Here is a 17,347-nt window from a genome sequence, read left to right on the forward strand (position 1 = left end):
CTCTGAATTTGGTCTATCTGGATCTATATAAGTAAAGTTTACATCAATTTATCACATTTCATATTCAAGTGAACTCAATTTACATCCCCTAACTTTTCCATAAATTCCCATTTTGTCCCTAGGCTCGAAAAATAAAATTTATGCAATTTAGTCCCTATTCCAAGCCTAAAAAAAATTTCACCTTAAAAATTACAGCACATATATTCTATAAAATTCATAATTTTTCTTCAATTTTCATAAATTTACATTTTAGTCCCTAAATCATGTTTTCATCAAAAATCACTTTGTAAAAGTTGTTTATCTATCAACAACCTTTCATCTTCTACCATAAATTTCAAATTTTTAGCATATGCATCCATGACCTAATTTCAATACTTTGATAACTCTTCAAATTGATCCCCCAAATAGATAGATTAAGCTATCTCAGTTTCAAAAATATCAAAAGTACTAAAAATGAGACAAAAACTTACCCAATTTGGCCAAGAAAGTTTTTTCTCTCTCTCCTAGGGTTTCTATGGAATATTTTGGGGAAGAAGATGATAAAAATGATTTTTATTTCTATTTAATTAATTTATAATCTTTAATAATTTTGATTTCCAATTAAGTCTTTAGCCTTTTTCTAATTTTCCATGGATGAATCATCCAAAAATATCTACTAACTTTTATTAATGGTCTAATTACCATATGAGGACCTTAAGTTTTGAATTCCATAGCTATTTGATTCTTCTAGCTACTAGAATTCAACTTTTTCATTTTATGCTATTTGGTCCTTCCCGTAATTAAACACATAATAGGTAAAATTTTCTTATCAAAATTTTCACATGACATTTCTATCATATTACGAACCATAAAATAAAAATAAAATAAATTTTATTTTTCAGCTCAAATTTGTGGTCCTGAAACCACTGTTCCGATTTCACCGAAATTGGGTTGTTACACTGTAGGTACACAACGAATTTTTAAATGTAGAAATTTTTTCGGTTCTTCCTTTGTATATATCAACCAACCCATGCAATGCAATCTAATCGACTAAATTTAGTCATATATCAAAGCATTTAATGTTTTAACATATGGAAATTTAAGTAGAAAGCATGATAACGTTCATACGGTCACAACAAATAAATATTCATACGTTAATATATACTTTTTGAAGTTCATGCATACATTCAAAATAAAAAATAAATATTATATTAATTCGATTATTCATAGATTCTAGCATACTTCAAATTAATAGAGGCTTAATTGCATAATTTAGTTCACTAAAAATAATTTGAAACCTATTTAGGAGCTAATCTGATCAAAAAAAAAATTCTAGGTCAAAACTATAATTTCGAGGCCTTGGGTTGTGTGGAAAACCCTGGACCATGTGGAGAGCCCTAAGCCTTATGACAGGTCGTGTGGGACATCCTAGGCCATGTGAGAAATGCAGTTTTAGGATTTCATGGCAGACATGGCCATGTGGGAGGCTGTGCAAGCCACACTGGCGGGCCACATGCCCATATGGTAGGTCGTGTGCATTGGGCTATTTCGATTTTGTCTTTGTTTTCTCGTAAAATAACACACACCTAACTTTCGGGGTCTCATACGACAATCCTCATGTCCAAATTTGATCCAAGTCACCTACACGAGTCTTTCAATTGAAAAAAATGAAAGAATTAATATCTACTTTCAAGATTTATCAGGTTTTAACAAGATTTTTGGGAAAACTCATTAAAGATTCAAAATTGATTTTAAAAAAGTTATCAGGAATGATGCTTGAACAGATTCCTAGGGTTCTACAAAATTAGCAAACAAATTTTTCTTACCAATCTTGGCACGATAGAATGGATTTGACTCTAAAATGACACGAAAATGGATTGATCAAGATTGATCTTAGGCTCGAGATCATAGTAAAATTTCCAGCAATGTAGAGAAATTTTTTGCAAAAGAAAGGATGAAAAAAGAATAGAAGAGAAATAGGGAAAGAAATTTTAATTAGGGTTATTTAGAGAAATCAAAATCCTAATATGATTAGGAAAGAAGTTAAAAGTTAAGTTATGCAAATTTTAAGGGCTTTTTTGCAAATAAACCCTCCTGTCACAAATTAAAACAAATGCAAGGGAATTTGCATGAATAGAACTTGGAACACTAGAGAGATGGAGTGACTTAGCCATTGTGCTATTTTACAATTCTTGAACATTTTCTACCACATTTATTTCTTATACTAATTTAGCTTTCAACCTTAGTTGTTGAAAAATAAAAAATACAAGGAGTGGGGTTTAAACCTTGGTTCTCTAGGCATTCTACTAATCTTTTAACCATAAATACCAAAACTCATTTTATGCTAATTTTAAAAATTCTAGCCCTATAATTTTTGGAGTGTTATAGGCAATAATAATGCTTAACATGTATTCAATTCATCAGTAGCAATTAACATGCTTTAATAGGTATTCAATAAGGTGGTGACAATATTAACACCAACAGTTTATCTATTTCACAAGGTCAATAATATATGATATACACTTCACATACAATATAACCATAATACGTCAATCATTAAATCACAAAATTCAGAGTAACACAGTATCAGGGACTTAATTGAACAAATTAAAACTTTTAATAACCATTCAGGGCATATATAGGGACTAAATTGAACGTATCATAATTTTTTAAGAAAACTAGAAGGGTTACACAGCTGTGTGGCAAGGCCGTGTAACAGGCTGTGGCTGTGTGGCAAATGCAAAAATAACCTACAGGGGAGACATGGCTTTATAAAGCCATGTAGAGAGGTCTAGGTCGTGTGGTTCACGAACTACACTAGGGTTTCCAAGGCACATGGCAATGTGGTCCACACGCCCGTGTGGCCCTAATCTTAGGCATAGTTTACCCCAAATTACTTGTAAAAAAACACACACGTTTCACTAGGGGTGAGAAAATTCGATTAACTCAAAAAAATTGAAAAAAATTTAAATTTCGAGATAAACGAATCGACTTATCTGAGTTAATCAAGTTATTCGAGTCAATTCAATTTTTTTTTTTTTGAGTTCGAATAGAGTTGAGTTTTCGAATTTGAATAAATCGAATATTTCGGATAAACTGAATACAAAACTATAATATTTTACATTTTTACCCTAAACTCCCAAATATTTTTACTTTCTCTCAAAACTTTTACTCTCTCCCACTTTCCCCCCAAAACTTTTACTCTCATCCCTCCATCCGTCTACCCTAAGGCCCAAACCCATTTCCCCTCAAGGTTTCTTTTTGAATCCCCCCCCCCAAATTTTACTCCCCAAAACTTTTAGTTCTCACTTTTTACCTCCAAACCAAAAATCAAAACCATTCCTTAAACCTAAATAGTAATAATTTTATTTATATCTACTATTTATATTATTAAATTAAATTACACATTTTTACTATTTATATTATTTAATTATTTAATTATATTGAATCTTTATAAATTTTTGTTAAAATTAAATTATTGATGATGCCATAAAATATCCGTGTTAAAATTATATATTGCCATCAATTTCACATTTTAACTTTAAAATAACTTTTATTAAAAATCATGTTTTTTACATTTAATATATTTTTTAAATTTCAAAATACATAGTGAAAAAAATCAAAAGATAATTGAAACAACTAAGCAAGAAAAGAAGCTAACCCGTATATAAAAAATTAATAAATAAATTATGAGGGGATGAAAGTTAATAACAAATTTGATTACGGTGGGTGATAGTTGTTGTAATAACCCAAAGTCATTTTCTTTAATTTAACTTGAACAAATATATTCGATTTGAATTCCATCTCACTCGACTCGAGTCGAGAAAATTTCAAATCGAGTCGGGATGATAAAATAGGATTCGTCAACTCAACCAACTCGATTACTTGAAATTTTTTCATTCGATTCAACTGAATGCACACCCCTGCCTTTCATTGGAAGCCCAAACGGTGTCCCTCACATTCAAATTGATCCAATGTACCTAAAACGGGTGCTTCAAGCGATATTTATATATGAGTTAAATATTGATTTCAAAATTTGTTAAGATTATCGAGAGATTTGTCAAGAACTAAAAAAAATTGTTTAATTGAGTTGAAAGATTATCGTTGAATATAAATTCTATAAAAAATCTGGATTTTTTCATTAGGGTTCAGATGTACTTACCAATTTTCTGCAAAATTAATGGTGTTATTGACTTTAATTACAAGCCAATGGAAAAAAGTTAAAATGGTGAACGGTTTGATTTCAGATAGGAAAATAGTTTTTAGAACTTAGATGAAAATTTTGATGTAAAGAAAAGGGAAAGAAAAGGAAAAGAAAAAAGAAATATAAAGAGAGAATGGAAAGGAATTTAACTAAAATTTTAGAAGAAATAAACCTAATTCTAATAGGAAAAGGATGGTTAAATAGTTAGGATTTGAAATCCTAGAGGCGACAACTGTAAATAATCCAAAATTTTGGGCCAAAAATTAAAAGAAAAAATAATTTTGGGAGTAAAATGGCTCAAATTTGAGAAAACAAAAAGAAAGTAGTATGGTAACCGGCACCCATTTCTTATTTAATTTTTACTCCAAATAATACTTATTTTATTGTAACTTTCATCTAAGTTTGCTGAAAATTAAAAATAAAGAAATAAATAAGGAGTAACTTGAACCTAAGATCTCTAAAGAATGCTTTAACAACTAAAGCATCAAAACTTAAGTTATTTCTTACAATTAATTTCTATATTTTGGGGCGTTTTTATAATTTAAAAAATAATAATATTAAAAAGACTATATTTTTAGAAAAAAAATATTTTTTTTTAGAAATTTTTAGAATTTCTTGCTTTTGACATCCAAGTATACGATAGATTTACTGGATAAACAGAGGAAAACGACTGTGTTGTCTCGACAAAATTCCTCATTCGCGTGTTGAAAGAAAGCTTGGCCTCATTGTAGAGAAATGTAAATAATCCATGATAGAGTAGTCGTACCCACCTGATGAGACACATCAAGTGAAACGATGATGTGCACGTAAAAGATGCATGCATGTAGCCGATTTTTTTTAGTTCTGCACGTACGTTTTGGACTGCTATAGCATAATACGATAAACAATTAGAATTGACCACACTCTGCTAGAAAATCTGTCATCGATGTCGACGATTTGAAGCCTTGCAATCCCATGCCCGAGATAGCAGAGAAAGAAGCTACCAATCAAAGCTTCCCGGAGATTTAAAGGAAACTAAAAGAGTGAGGGTGTTCAGTTTTCTAGTTGGTAAAGTAGTGTGATGCTTTCCTGGGTAAAAATCATTTTGTTCTTTTATGGAAGTGCTGTAGTGGGTGAGAAATGTTGTAAACATTGATATAGAAGGTAACCTCCTCTTTCTCCTTTGTTCATGATTTAGTTTGGTGTCAAGCGGTTTACAAATGTCAAGAAACATGAAAGTTGGAGGGTTTGAGAGCTCCCATTTGGACTACATGCAAATATGCGTTTTTGTTTTTTTTATTGAAGTTATGGAAAATGAAGAAAAACTCATAACATACCAACTTACTTGCCCAAGCTTCACATATTATAAAAGGCCAAATAAATATTGTAGGTACAAAATTAAAAAATACACATAAACATAATTAAAAAATATTATCCTCTAAGTCGAGTAATTATAATCATACAAGCATAACATAAATTTTTTACTAAATTTAATCAAGATTACAAATATCATTAACACAATATTTAAAAAATACTTAAAATTAAAAAAATGAAAATGATATCTTAAACTACAAATTCAACCTTGCTCTATACACCCATCCCAGTTACAAGCGTTCAAGCTATAGAGAACAAGTAATTAACCCCCTATTGTATCAACGAGAAGAAATTGTATGAAACTGTTATTCTACGTTATTTTTAATTATTTTTTTCTAGAAGGAGAATAACAAATCATATTTTACCTACTAATTTTCAGCTAAAAATATTAAAAATTAGAAGGAAAAATCTGATTTATTGTTCTCTTATTGGAAAGAAATAAAGATGACGTAAAATCATAGTTTCATACAATGTTTTCTCATGTATCTACAGTAAATTTATGTTTATTTTATTTATATATAATAAATATTATTATATTAAACGATAATTAAATGAAATTGTTTTATCACTAAACAAAATTTCAGATTTAGTATAGGATTGGCATCATGCCAATAGAGTTATGTGCCAGTTATGCGTCATAAGAAGCTACTCAATTCTCTATCTCTTGTAATACCTTTAACAAGATACTAACATTTCATACCTTTAAGCTTCTCTTTATAGTGTCTAGTTATCAACGACCAATATCTATCAAACCTAATTTTATATTTTATATTCTATATAAATAAGCGTTTACCTTAAAAAAACTATATACATTATTTTACATATTTTTTACTACCAACATAGGATTGATGTATTTATTTAATATTATTAATATAATGTATTTATATATTTAAATTTCATTTTCCTTACAATTAATGTATTTTTTATTTTAATATTGTACATATTTCATATGTTATTTTTAATTAGTTTCAAACCATACATATCATTATTTATTATATGCTATTTTTAAACACATATCTATACTCAAAATATATAGTTTCGATACATACATCACTACAGCAAAACTGATTTTTAGCGGCCTTTTTTTAGGCCTTTAGCGGCGCCTTAAACGCTACTAAAACTATTCGCGACGTTTTTGCAAGCGCCGCAAAAACGTCGCTATAGACGGCGCCGCAAAATTTTACGGCGTTTATTTGAAAAAACGACGCTAAAGATCAGGACCTTTAGCACCACTTTTCTCACAAACGCCACTATAGGTCAGGACCTTTAGCGGCGCTTTTCCCACAAACGCCGCTAAAGGTCATAAAAATTAAAAAAAAAATAAAATATTATAAAAAAGTCCTGAAAAATATAAAAAAAATTAAAATTCATTATCAAAATATTGAGAAGAAGAATAATCTATGATATAAATACATCCCGCCAAACAAAATACCGCACTTATCATACTACACCAGAAATCTAACAAAATACAAATAGAACAAAATAACGATAGAATGCACACTTTAAGATAAACAGTTAGCTTAAACAAGTCGTCACTATGCATGAATTCAGCTAATCCTGGACCATGTATCCAACAAAAACTCAAACCTGAGAAAAAAGAAAAAAAAGTTAATGAAAGACACATATAACATCGAATTAATAATAAAATATGCAATTAACAAGTCAATATTAACGCCACATATAACATCAAATTGCACAACTTAATATACTCAATACATTAGCAGAAATAACATCACATTGAACAATGAATTTAACACATTCGAATAGATCAATTTTAAGCTCACTAATGGTTAATTTAGCATGTGAACAGCATATAAATGTTTGCATTTACAGCATGGTTTAATCAACTTCAAGCAGGAAACTAAATGCTGTAAATTTCCAGCATTCAAATCATATATGGACAACATTAATATGACATTTTCGAGCACCTTAAAGACACATTTGGAAAATTTGAAGAACCATTAATCATGTTATTAATCATGTTATTAATCATATATGCAAGAATTAGAATTTGTTTCGACAAAAATCATTGATCATGTTATTAATCATGTGCCTTTGCATTTACAGGCGTTGCATCTAAAACCTGCATAGTTTAAATAAAAAATATCACCAAATCCATGGCCTATCCTCAAACAATCTATTATTTAGATACGTAAACAAGTCAAACAGAAAGCAGCTCATGGCAAAGCATTTTCCTGATCCACTATGTTAGTTGTTTTTATCTTTATTTCTTCCCTGAGTTCAACTTTAAATTTAAAGTTGCATAAAAAAACATTGACACCTGGGACAAGTGACTTTGGCAAAAAAAGAAAAAAAGAAAATGCAAAACAAAGGAACTAATAGCATAACAAGGGACAAAGAATTGATTGACACTACTATCATCTAAAAATTCAAAATGAAAGACATAAATGTAGAAGTTCGACATTAAAGGACATAAATGCCAATGTTAAAGAAACTGGACCACAGGTTAAACCAATTGGTTTGATTGTTTCTTATTTTATTTTTTATGTTTAAACATTAATTTAATGTAAAATAAATAGTTAATATAATTAATAGTTAACAATAATAAGCATTTACCTTAATGGCATGGTCTTTAATTTAAGAAAAAGGGAAAAAAAATAATTGGTTTTTTACCTGTTCAATAAATAACTAGTTTTTGATCGGTTTGAATATTACCCAATTCTTAGATAATGCAAGGACTGGACAGGTGAACCTTAATTGGTTTTAGTAATACATTACATGTGGTTTAGCTAGTAATATTTTCTCTGCATAATCTTTTTACAAGCTGCAATTGTAGCACCAAAGACTGAAGCCAAAAGGAGAAATTGAATGTCACTTACCCCTTGCAGTTCCTTGGTTCAATGTATTTCCCAGATAGAGAATTTTCTTCATGAGATCCTTCAATTTAAGGAAATTTTGTACCTATATAACCAATACAAAAGTTGTAAGATAAGAACGAATAAACACTGCCGTCATCAACAACATTAATGATATACCTCATTACATGCAGAATTTACAGTATTTAAGCTCCTTTTAAATTCAGAAACCTACAGGTGGTAAAAAATGTAAGAACAGAGGATAAACAAGTGATTCAATAAAAGAAAAAGGAGAAACAAGAAGGAGATTAATTATTGAATAATATTGTAAATTTATCAAATCAGATTTACTATGGAGATACCACCAAACCTGAGTTCGGAACTGAATCTTGAAACAAAACACTCTTAGTTTTGACTCTACTCGTGGCACTTTCATCATTTTTGAAAGATACATTATCTGCCCATTCTTTCCTTTTCTTTCTCATTTTTGAATTAGATAGAACCCATACTACCACTAAGAACCAAGGCAGCTCTGACTGAAGCACAAAGCCCATTTTACCCGAACAGAGATATAAAATCAATAGCCTCTTGCAGTTCCTCTTTTCCCATCGAGAGGAGTAAGGATTTGGCAGCAAGATACACATCTTCAGAGCCACCAACCTGGATCACATGGCATTTTTTATCATAAGTTTAATACTACCTAAAAGTGTTGCCAACCTAATATCATTTGTGTTTCTAAAATACCAGACTTCTGTGGCAACTAATCTTACATGCATCATTGAAAATATAAAGTAAAAATTATAATATCTTGCAATGAAATTGATACTAAACAGTAAACTCACGAACAAGGTTAAAATAATTGGAAAAATATTTACTAGTAGACTCCTATCCTGGGGAAGAACTAAAGAAGGTTGGGAAGAAGTTTAATGAGTGTCCATATACATTCAATGGAAAACAATATATAATAGGTCAACTCTAGAAAAAGAAGGTGATCAAAAATGAATTCGTACCATGAAAGTAAGTGAACCAGCTTCAGCAGCTACAACACCTCTAGAGACGGGAGCATCCAACATGACAGGGTTCTCCCAATTCTCTACATAAGTTATATGAATTCAAACTGAAAAAATATATGTGTTTATGCGTGTGTGGATGTATATTTATTTAAAGATGAAGGTTGCAAAGGAATGACGACATATCATGCAGGTTCATCTCAAATATAGCTGTCTCATTCTCATGTTTGAATGTTAATGTCAACACAATGGTGATCCCAAATTAACATCTAACACCAAAAGTCCAATGTTGCTGTTGTTGAAAGAAAAAAACTTATTTAAATAATAACTTTCATGAAATTTTTTAAATAGTTTCAACTTTAAATTAAGTATAAATTTATTAATAGTTTTATAACCTTAAATATAATTTATCTAGAAAAGTTTAAAGACAGAAAAAAAGAAGATATAATTTAAGTACTAGTAATATATAAACTTTTAATATATTTTATTACAGCCTGCAATAGTTTTTTGTTCATTATATTATATAAGATCTCGCAATTTCAATATATAAATTATATTTACAAAACAAAACATTACGGAAAAAAAAACTTTAATTGAAGTTATACTTTAAGTTCAAAGATAAAAAGACACTCTATATGGCATTTGATATTTTGTAAAAAAATGATTTTTAATCATTTTTCAACTGAATTAATATCAAGAACTAAAATATAATATAAAATCATAGATAAATATCTCGGGAGATAACGTGAGTCAGACAGAGAATGGTTTTTAAAGAGAGCTTCTACTTCATCCCAAAACCAACAGAAAATAGCAAATTCTATGGCTACGGAGGAAGAGAAAGGAAAATAGTTAGAAATTAAAAGAACAATAATCATAACACAAATTAAAGTTGAAATAGTACAAGATTTAAGCACAAAGGGCTAAAATTATATCAAAGAGAATTGATGCACCTGTATAGCTCGTTTTTCCCCTTGGAATTTGGGTTTAAGATCCCCATTGGTCTCCAAAACCCCAGCAACATTTTCCTTGTCATTGCCATTGCCATTTCCAGCATAATTAGAAAAGCTGTTGTTTAAATGTAGACGGAGTGCTAATCATCATATTTTCTCCCACTAAACAAAGTCAGACTGGGAATACCACTGTGTCTATCCCTATAAAGAATATTAAATGTGTATGAAAGGACCAATTTACCTCCTCTACAAATCAACAACAGCAACATTGGACTTCTGGTGTTGGAACTTGGAACCCTAGTATAATTTACACAACATAATTCACAACCTGAAAGCATTAGGATTCAACTCACATATTTGATTCTCAATAAGAATGAAAACTAATGAACTCTATTTTATTACTTCAGTAGATAATATTTCATCCTGCATTCCTTATAATATTTCTGGTTTAACACAATGAAGAAAATAGATAAAATAGAACCTACCTTTTTCCTCTATAACATTACAGCAAGAACCGATAGCCATAATTGTAAACAAGAATACAGAAAACCAAGTTCTAGTTAATAAACAACTTCTATGGATCTAGCGAAAGAATGATTTCACAGTGACAAGAGAAAAGAGGAAAGAGGAAAGTTTTTGTCAACTAAAGTTGGAGAATCTTTTTGTTCCATCGAACTATAAGAAAACAGAAACAATCAAACACTAGTCTGCCGCGGGATTTCATGGCACTACCGCCCCTATCACCACCTCTTCCACCACCTCCTCTTCCTCTCCCTCTTCCAGCATCACCTCTGCCCCTAAACCCACCACCACCACGGCCTGAAACATGATTAAACCATTAGGAATGCCATAACGAGAGTCTGTAACTAAAAATGATAGGAAACGTAAGAGACGTTGGTTACTTACCTCTTGGAGGTCTCATCGCTGCGAGAGTTTGAAGTAATGAAAGTGAAGAATCAGAAACTAAGTGAAAACAGAGAGTGTGAGGCGATAAAAATGTATTAAGGCAAATGCTAGGGTTTTGGCGAAAAATGTAAATGGATATTACTGGCGTATATTATGTAAATGGATTAAAAATTTGCATAAAATGTAAATGGATTAAAAAATTGCATCGTATATTATATGCACAAACTGTAAAAATATAATTTTTATAATGTTTTGTATATTATGTAATTCTTATGGATTATAAAATTTATAATACATAAAAATTAAATTTACAATAATATTATATATTACTACAATGTCAACATTAAAAAATGCTAATACAATTACATATAAAATTTTAATAAATATAAATTAAAAATTTTAATACAATTACATATATAGGATATTAAATATTAAATTAAAAATAATATAAATATATATTAAATTGGGTTTAGGTTAAGCCTTTTATTAATATGGGCATACTTAGATAAAATTTTAGGCTCATATATTGAATGAAGTGAGACTTGAATAAAAATAAAATATATTAATATCATGCTTAAAGCACAATCATGTTTAAGTTAAACAATTATGTTTTTTTATTAATATATATTCAATGACTTTAAAAATTAAGGGTTTTAGTGTCGGGCATGAGAAAAAGAAAACATTTCAAAAAGGAAAACAACCCCGTTTAAGTTAAATTTCCAATTAAATTTATAAATACTTAACGTAAAATTACTTAAACCTAATGATATTGTTTTAATTTTTTTTTATAAATATATACATGTTATTTTCATTTGATATTTATTAATTTTTTAAATATAAACAAGTTAAATATTTTTAATTATTATTATTTTTCTATTAGTCATTGAATTATATGTAAGTTGTGGATTTAGTCATTTTACTTTAATTTTGTTATTTTTTAGTCATTGTAATTTTGAAATTTTGAAGTTGTAGTATTAATTAAATGGTAGCTATTAAATTCATTAAGTTTTGCTATTTCTAAAATCTAATGTAACAAACATATTACTCACAAAAAGCCAGTTACGGATTTAATGGCTGTCATTTGTGTCAAAATTAAAATTTCAAAAGTCGAGAAGTATAGGGACCAAGAATGATCTAATTGGATAACATGAACTCAACCTACAACTTTACGCACAATATCAAGACTAATAGCAGAATTTAACCAAACATATATAATTGCTATCATTTGAGTGATCATGACTAAAATTTTAAATTTTGAAAAGTACAAAAGATAAATTTGATCGATTTGAAAAATACAGGGACTAAAACTAATCAAATTAAAATATAAGGACTAAATTTTAAGTTTAAATTTCACTTAAATAAATTAAGTGTAGAGGAATTAATTTGAATTGAATTATTTTTAATATATCAAAATATTTTTAGATTAAATCTTAAACCATTTAATATATATAAAGTTTATCTATTATCTCTTAAATAATTTAAACTATAATCATAAGTTTAATATATTCAAATTAAGATTCTCTTTTACAATTATATAAGAAATCATTTAATAAATAAATTAAAAAATACTAATTAATCTAAACCCTAAACCTCTTAACCCCTATCCCATAAACACTAAACTCTAAACCCTTAACCCCGAACCCTTACACCTTAAACTCTAACCCTAACCCCTAAACCCTAAATCATAATCCCTAAACTCATAATTCATCATAAACCTTCAAATACTAGTTAACTCCTAAACCTTAAACCCTAAACCATATATCTTAAACCATAGTTAACTCATAAACCTTAAACCCTAAACCATATATCTTAAATCATAAACCATAAACTATAATGATAATTAATTCAATGTTTTAAATTCAATACTATCTCTTTTACGATTATATAAGAAAATATTTAATATATTGTATAACCATAAATTTTAATAATTATTATTTTAGGGGTTATAGATTAGTGTTTATGGTTTTTTGAGGTTTACGGGTTATATGACTTTTAGCGGCGTTTTCTAAAAGCGCCGCTAATGCTCTAATCTTTAGCGGCGTTTTTACAAAAGCGCCGCTAGTGCTCTGGTCTTTAGCGGCGTTTCTACAAAAGCGCCGCTAATGCTCTTGTCTTTAACTGCGTCTTGCCAAAAGCGCCACTAATGCTCTGGTCATTAGCGGCGTTTTTCCATAAGCGCCGCTAATGCTCTGGTCATTAGCGGCGTTTTTCCATAAGCGCCGCTAATGCTCTGGTCTTTAGCGGCGTTTTGCCAAAAGCGCCGCTAATGCTATATCTTTAGCGGCGTTTTTGTAAAAAACGCCGCTATTGCTATTGTTTTACAATTTTTGCGACTTTTTTTGATAAAACGCCGCTAAAGCCCTATTTTCCTGCATGCGTGTGATAGAATCTATAGTTTTAATAAAAAACCTATATATATTTATATATATATATGAAATATTAGGGTGTATTTAGTTTCAAACAAGCTTCTCTGTTTTATTTTCATTTTTATTTTCTAGTTTTTGAAAATTAAAAAATATGTTTGGTAGATGAAAATAGAAATTTGTTTTTAATATGAAAATAGTGAAAACGTGTTTGGTATGTATTTTTTAAAATAAAAGTGAATAAAAATAATGAAATAATTCAATTAAAATATAATTTATTAAAAATGTATTATAATAATAAAATAAAATATAATTAAATAAAAAAATTTAAAGGTTATAAAATAAAAGATTGCTTCTAAAGGATTCAAATTAGGATAAATTTAAAATAAAACTTAAAAATATTATTTGTTTTCAACTTTTTTCATCTTTCGAAACATTTATATAAAAAATAATGAAAACATATTTTTTTTATTCTCTAGATTCACATATTTTTATTTTTTTAATTTATTTTCAAAATTTTTAACTTACCTTTCTTTCCTAAAACCAAACACAACCTTAAATTGATTTGAGATTTCATGGGCCAAATTCTAATTCTAAATCTAAATATTCTAGACTTTTTTTACCTTATTTTTATTATTTCTAAAGAAAAGAAGAAACATTAACAAAGTAATTAACAACTACACATCTTTAATCATAATATGATGCTTTTGGATCTTTATAGGCAATTTCTTGTAATGTTTCACTAAAGTCCGAGGATTCATGACTTTCGAATTCCGATGAATCGTTGTACTAGCAAACTGTAAAAAAAAAAAACAAGGTTAATTGAAACCATTACTGCTTCCAGTAATAATTGTTCACTCCTATTTAAGGTGTATTAGAACCTATTCTGAAGTAAGTTGATAATTAGTTAGAGTAGTTAGCTTTATTGTTAATATAGTTAGTCTGTTAGCAAATAATTTATAAAAGGTCAATAAGTTTGTAATTATGGTGTAAGACATTTATTGTACTTACTGATATCAAAGAGTATTTTTCTTCATTCATGATCTGTTTTTCAACATGGTGTCAAAGCTCCAGCAATTGCTAACGAAGGTCACCAAAGTCCAGTCATAAAGTTTGCTCGGTTTGCTGATTCGTTGTTACTTCGTTTTGGGTTATGAAGGTTGAAAGCTAAGTATTTTTTTCTTGTTTTTCTGGTGGCCCAATTACATTTAAAGGTAGGCATGGTCCATTTTGTATGGTCTAGTTGTTAATTTAGGGTTTTTTTTGCTTGTAGGGGTTTCTCTTGTTTGTATTGTTCTTGATTGACAAACTTCTCTGTTTCAATACTAGTTGGTTAGCAATCATAGTGAATCCTTCTAATTTGGTTATTGATTTTAATTACCCTCTTTACTTGCATTCGTCAGATACTCTAGCTGCCTTGCTGCTATCTCATCAGTTGCTTGGAGTTGACAATTATAATGTCTGGAGTCGATCAATGAAGATTGCGTTGTTAGCCAAAAACAAATTGGGGTTTGTGGATGGTACTCGTTCTAAAGAGTCGTTACCAAATGAGTTGGGATATCAATGGGAGAAGTGTAATGTTATTGTATTATCTTGGATTCTGAATACTGTTAGTCTGGAGCTCTCAGCAGGAATCGTTTTTGCCTCTAACGTAGTAGCCATATGGAATGATATTGGAGAATGTTTTCATAAGGCTGATGGCTCTAGGGTTTATTTTTTGCATCAAGAAATTGCTTCGCATCTTTAAGGTACTAATTCTATATCTGTGTACTTCACTAAGCTAAGACTGTTTTGGGATGAATACGACGCTCTTGTACCTTTTTCTTCCTGTGGTTGTGATCAGTCAAGGCAAAAAGTTGAACATGTGTTGGAACATCGCCTATTTCAATTTCTGATGGGGTTAAGTGAGTCGTATAATGCGAAGCGTAGTCAAATATTGTTGATGAACCCATTACCAACTTTAAATCAAGCTTACTCCATGCGTGTACAAAAGGAATCTAAAAGGCAGCATAGTTCGAGTGTTGTAAGTTCAGATCCAGTTTCTTTACACTCAGTACATGTTATTCAAAAGAAGCGGTTTAATGGAATCTGTGATCATTGCAAGATTAAAGGCATAAAAGAGATAATTGTTATAGGATAATTGGCTACCCAGCTGATTTTAAGTTCACTAAGAAGAAGACAAATAATGTTTCAAGGTCTACGGTGAACAATGCTTCAGTCAATGATTCTGCTAGTAATGGTGAAGTGGCTCGTGATATTGGTATTGTGCCTGGTCCACAAGCGCCTATGTTTACTCAAACACAATATCAAAAAATCTTAAGCTTGTTGAACAAGGAGCCTACTACTGAAGTTGCTGCGAGCTTAGCAGGTATGGCCGATGTGTCTAACAGTTGGATTATAGATAGTAGAGCTAGTGACCACATGTTATCTAATTTCCAATTCTTAGAATTTCATGTTGCATGTATATCGAATTCTCCTTGTGTTCAACTTCTGAGTGGTTCCTCTGTTTCAATTACCCACATTGGCACTTGCACTATTCAACCTGACCTTAAGCTTACCAAAGTTCTTTATGTTTCGAATTTCAATTATAACATTCTCTCCATTTCTAAACTTACTAATGATCTCCAATGCTTTGTTTCATTTTATCCTAAATTTTGTCTTATTTAGGACCTCTTAAGTGGAAAGATGAGGGGAATTGGTAGGGAGCAAGGTGGTCTTTATATCCTGCAACCCTCTCGACAGACTAAAGTGGCTGTAACTCCACCTATTACATCTCTTTTAGCAAATGTTGAACCATCTTTCTTTTGGCATGCTAGACTTGGTCATGCTTCTATTTCAAGATTGAATAAGGTGTTTAATCTTCCTTGCACAGTTTCGAATAATGATAGTATCCAACAGTGTCTAGCATGTCCCATTGCTAAATAAACTAGATTATCATTTCCCATAAGCATAACTCGTGTTGATGCTATTTTTTCTCTTATTCACATAGATTTGTGGGGGGGCTATTGAATTTCTACTCATAGTGATCATAGGCATTTTTTAACTATTGTTGATGATTACACGAGAATGACAAGGATGTATTTGTTGCAATCCAAAAGTGATGCTCTTGTATCCCTTAAACAATTCTTCGCGTTGATCAAAAATCAATCTTCCATCAACATCAAATATGTTCGTAATGATAATGGATATGAATTTTTTTAAAATGAGTGCCATGAATATTTTAGTATGATGGGAATTGTGCATCAAAGCTCATGTGCTTATACTCCTCAGCAAAACGGGGTTGTCGTACGTAAGCATCGACATTTGTTTGAAGTTGCTAGATCTCTTAAATTTCAGTCTAATATGCCTAGTAAATTTTGAGGTGAATGTGTCTTAATTGCTTTTATTTTTTTATGAATTGCCTACCTACTCCTCTCTTGCATTGGATGAGTCCTTTTGAAGTCTTATATAGTAAACCTCCTTATCTTTCTCGTATGCATGTGTTTGGATGTCTTTGCTATGCTACCACACCTAATTATTGAGATAAATTTTCTCCAAAGGTTGTTCTTTCTGTCTTTATGGGATATTCTAATGTTCAAAAAGACTGTTTATTATTCAATCTTGAAACTAAAAGTTTTTTTGTTAATCGAGATGTTATATTTCATGAGACTGTGTTTCCTTTTACATTTCCCAAAAAAGATTTTTGTTTTCCCCTACAACTGATTGTGTAACACCCCTTACCCGAGTTCGATGCCGGAACAAGAATACGAGTGGTTACCGGACTTAA

General features: G+C 30.0%; 1 protein-coding gene across 11 annotated transcripts; it reads right to left on the reverse strand.

The window, feature by feature from the left end:
- Positions 1 to 6,887: 6,887 nt before the first annotated feature.
- On the reverse strand, positions 6,888 to 11,396 carry LOC107930151 (formin-like protein 17). 11 transcript variants are annotated; one of them, XR_005925693.1, is made up of 8 exons: positions 11,219 to 11,371; positions 10,798 to 11,131; positions 10,554 to 10,609; positions 9,363 to 10,387; positions 8,723 to 9,012; positions 8,533 to 8,583; positions 8,377 to 8,458; positions 6,918 to 7,123 (listed from the first exon to the last, which is right to left on the reverse strand). XR_005925693.1 is itself a non-coding variant. In XM_016861724.2 (6 exons), exons 3-6 carry the CDS (start codon positions 8,804 to 8,806, stop codon positions 6,897 to 6,899), a joined length of 444 nt encoding a protein of 147 aa, XP_016717213.1. In that variant the 5' UTR covers positions 8,807 to 9,012; positions 9,363 to 11,131; positions 11,219 to 11,396; the 3' UTR covers positions 6,888 to 6,896. The 11 variants fall into 11 exon arrangements, 1 of the variants encoding a protein (XP_016717213.1); XR_001692979.2 differs by having other exon boundaries at positions 9,363 to 10,427; XR_005925692.1 differs by having other exon boundaries at positions 10,554 to 10,640.
- Positions 11,397 to 17,347: the final 5,951 nt, after the last annotated feature.

The sequence above is a fragment of the Gossypium hirsutum genome, chromosome A04, assembly GCF_007990345.1.
Source record: "Gossypium hirsutum isolate 1008001.06 chromosome A04, Gossypium_hirsutum_v2.1, whole genome shotgun sequence".
In the NCBI taxonomy this organism is placed as follows: Eukaryota; Viridiplantae; Streptophyta; class Magnoliopsida; order Malvales; family Malvaceae; genus Gossypium; species Gossypium hirsutum.

What these genes read in the sequence shown, in the direction of transcription:
- LOC107930151 (XM_016861724.2), bottom strand. Translation starts at nt 8,806, where the DNA reads ATGTATCTTTCAAAAATGATGAAAGTGCCACGAGTAGAGTCAAAACTA. An exon ending in TAAATTCTGCATGTAATGAG is followed by an intron (nt 8,459 to 8,532) that starts GTATATCATTAA and finishes TTGGTTATATAG; the next exon opens with GTACAAAATTTCCTTAAATT. An exon ending in GAACCAAGGAACTGCAAGGG is followed by an intron (nt 7,124 to 8,376) that starts GTAAGTGACATT and finishes CTTTTTTCTCAG; the next exon opens with GTTTGAGTTTTTGTTGGATA.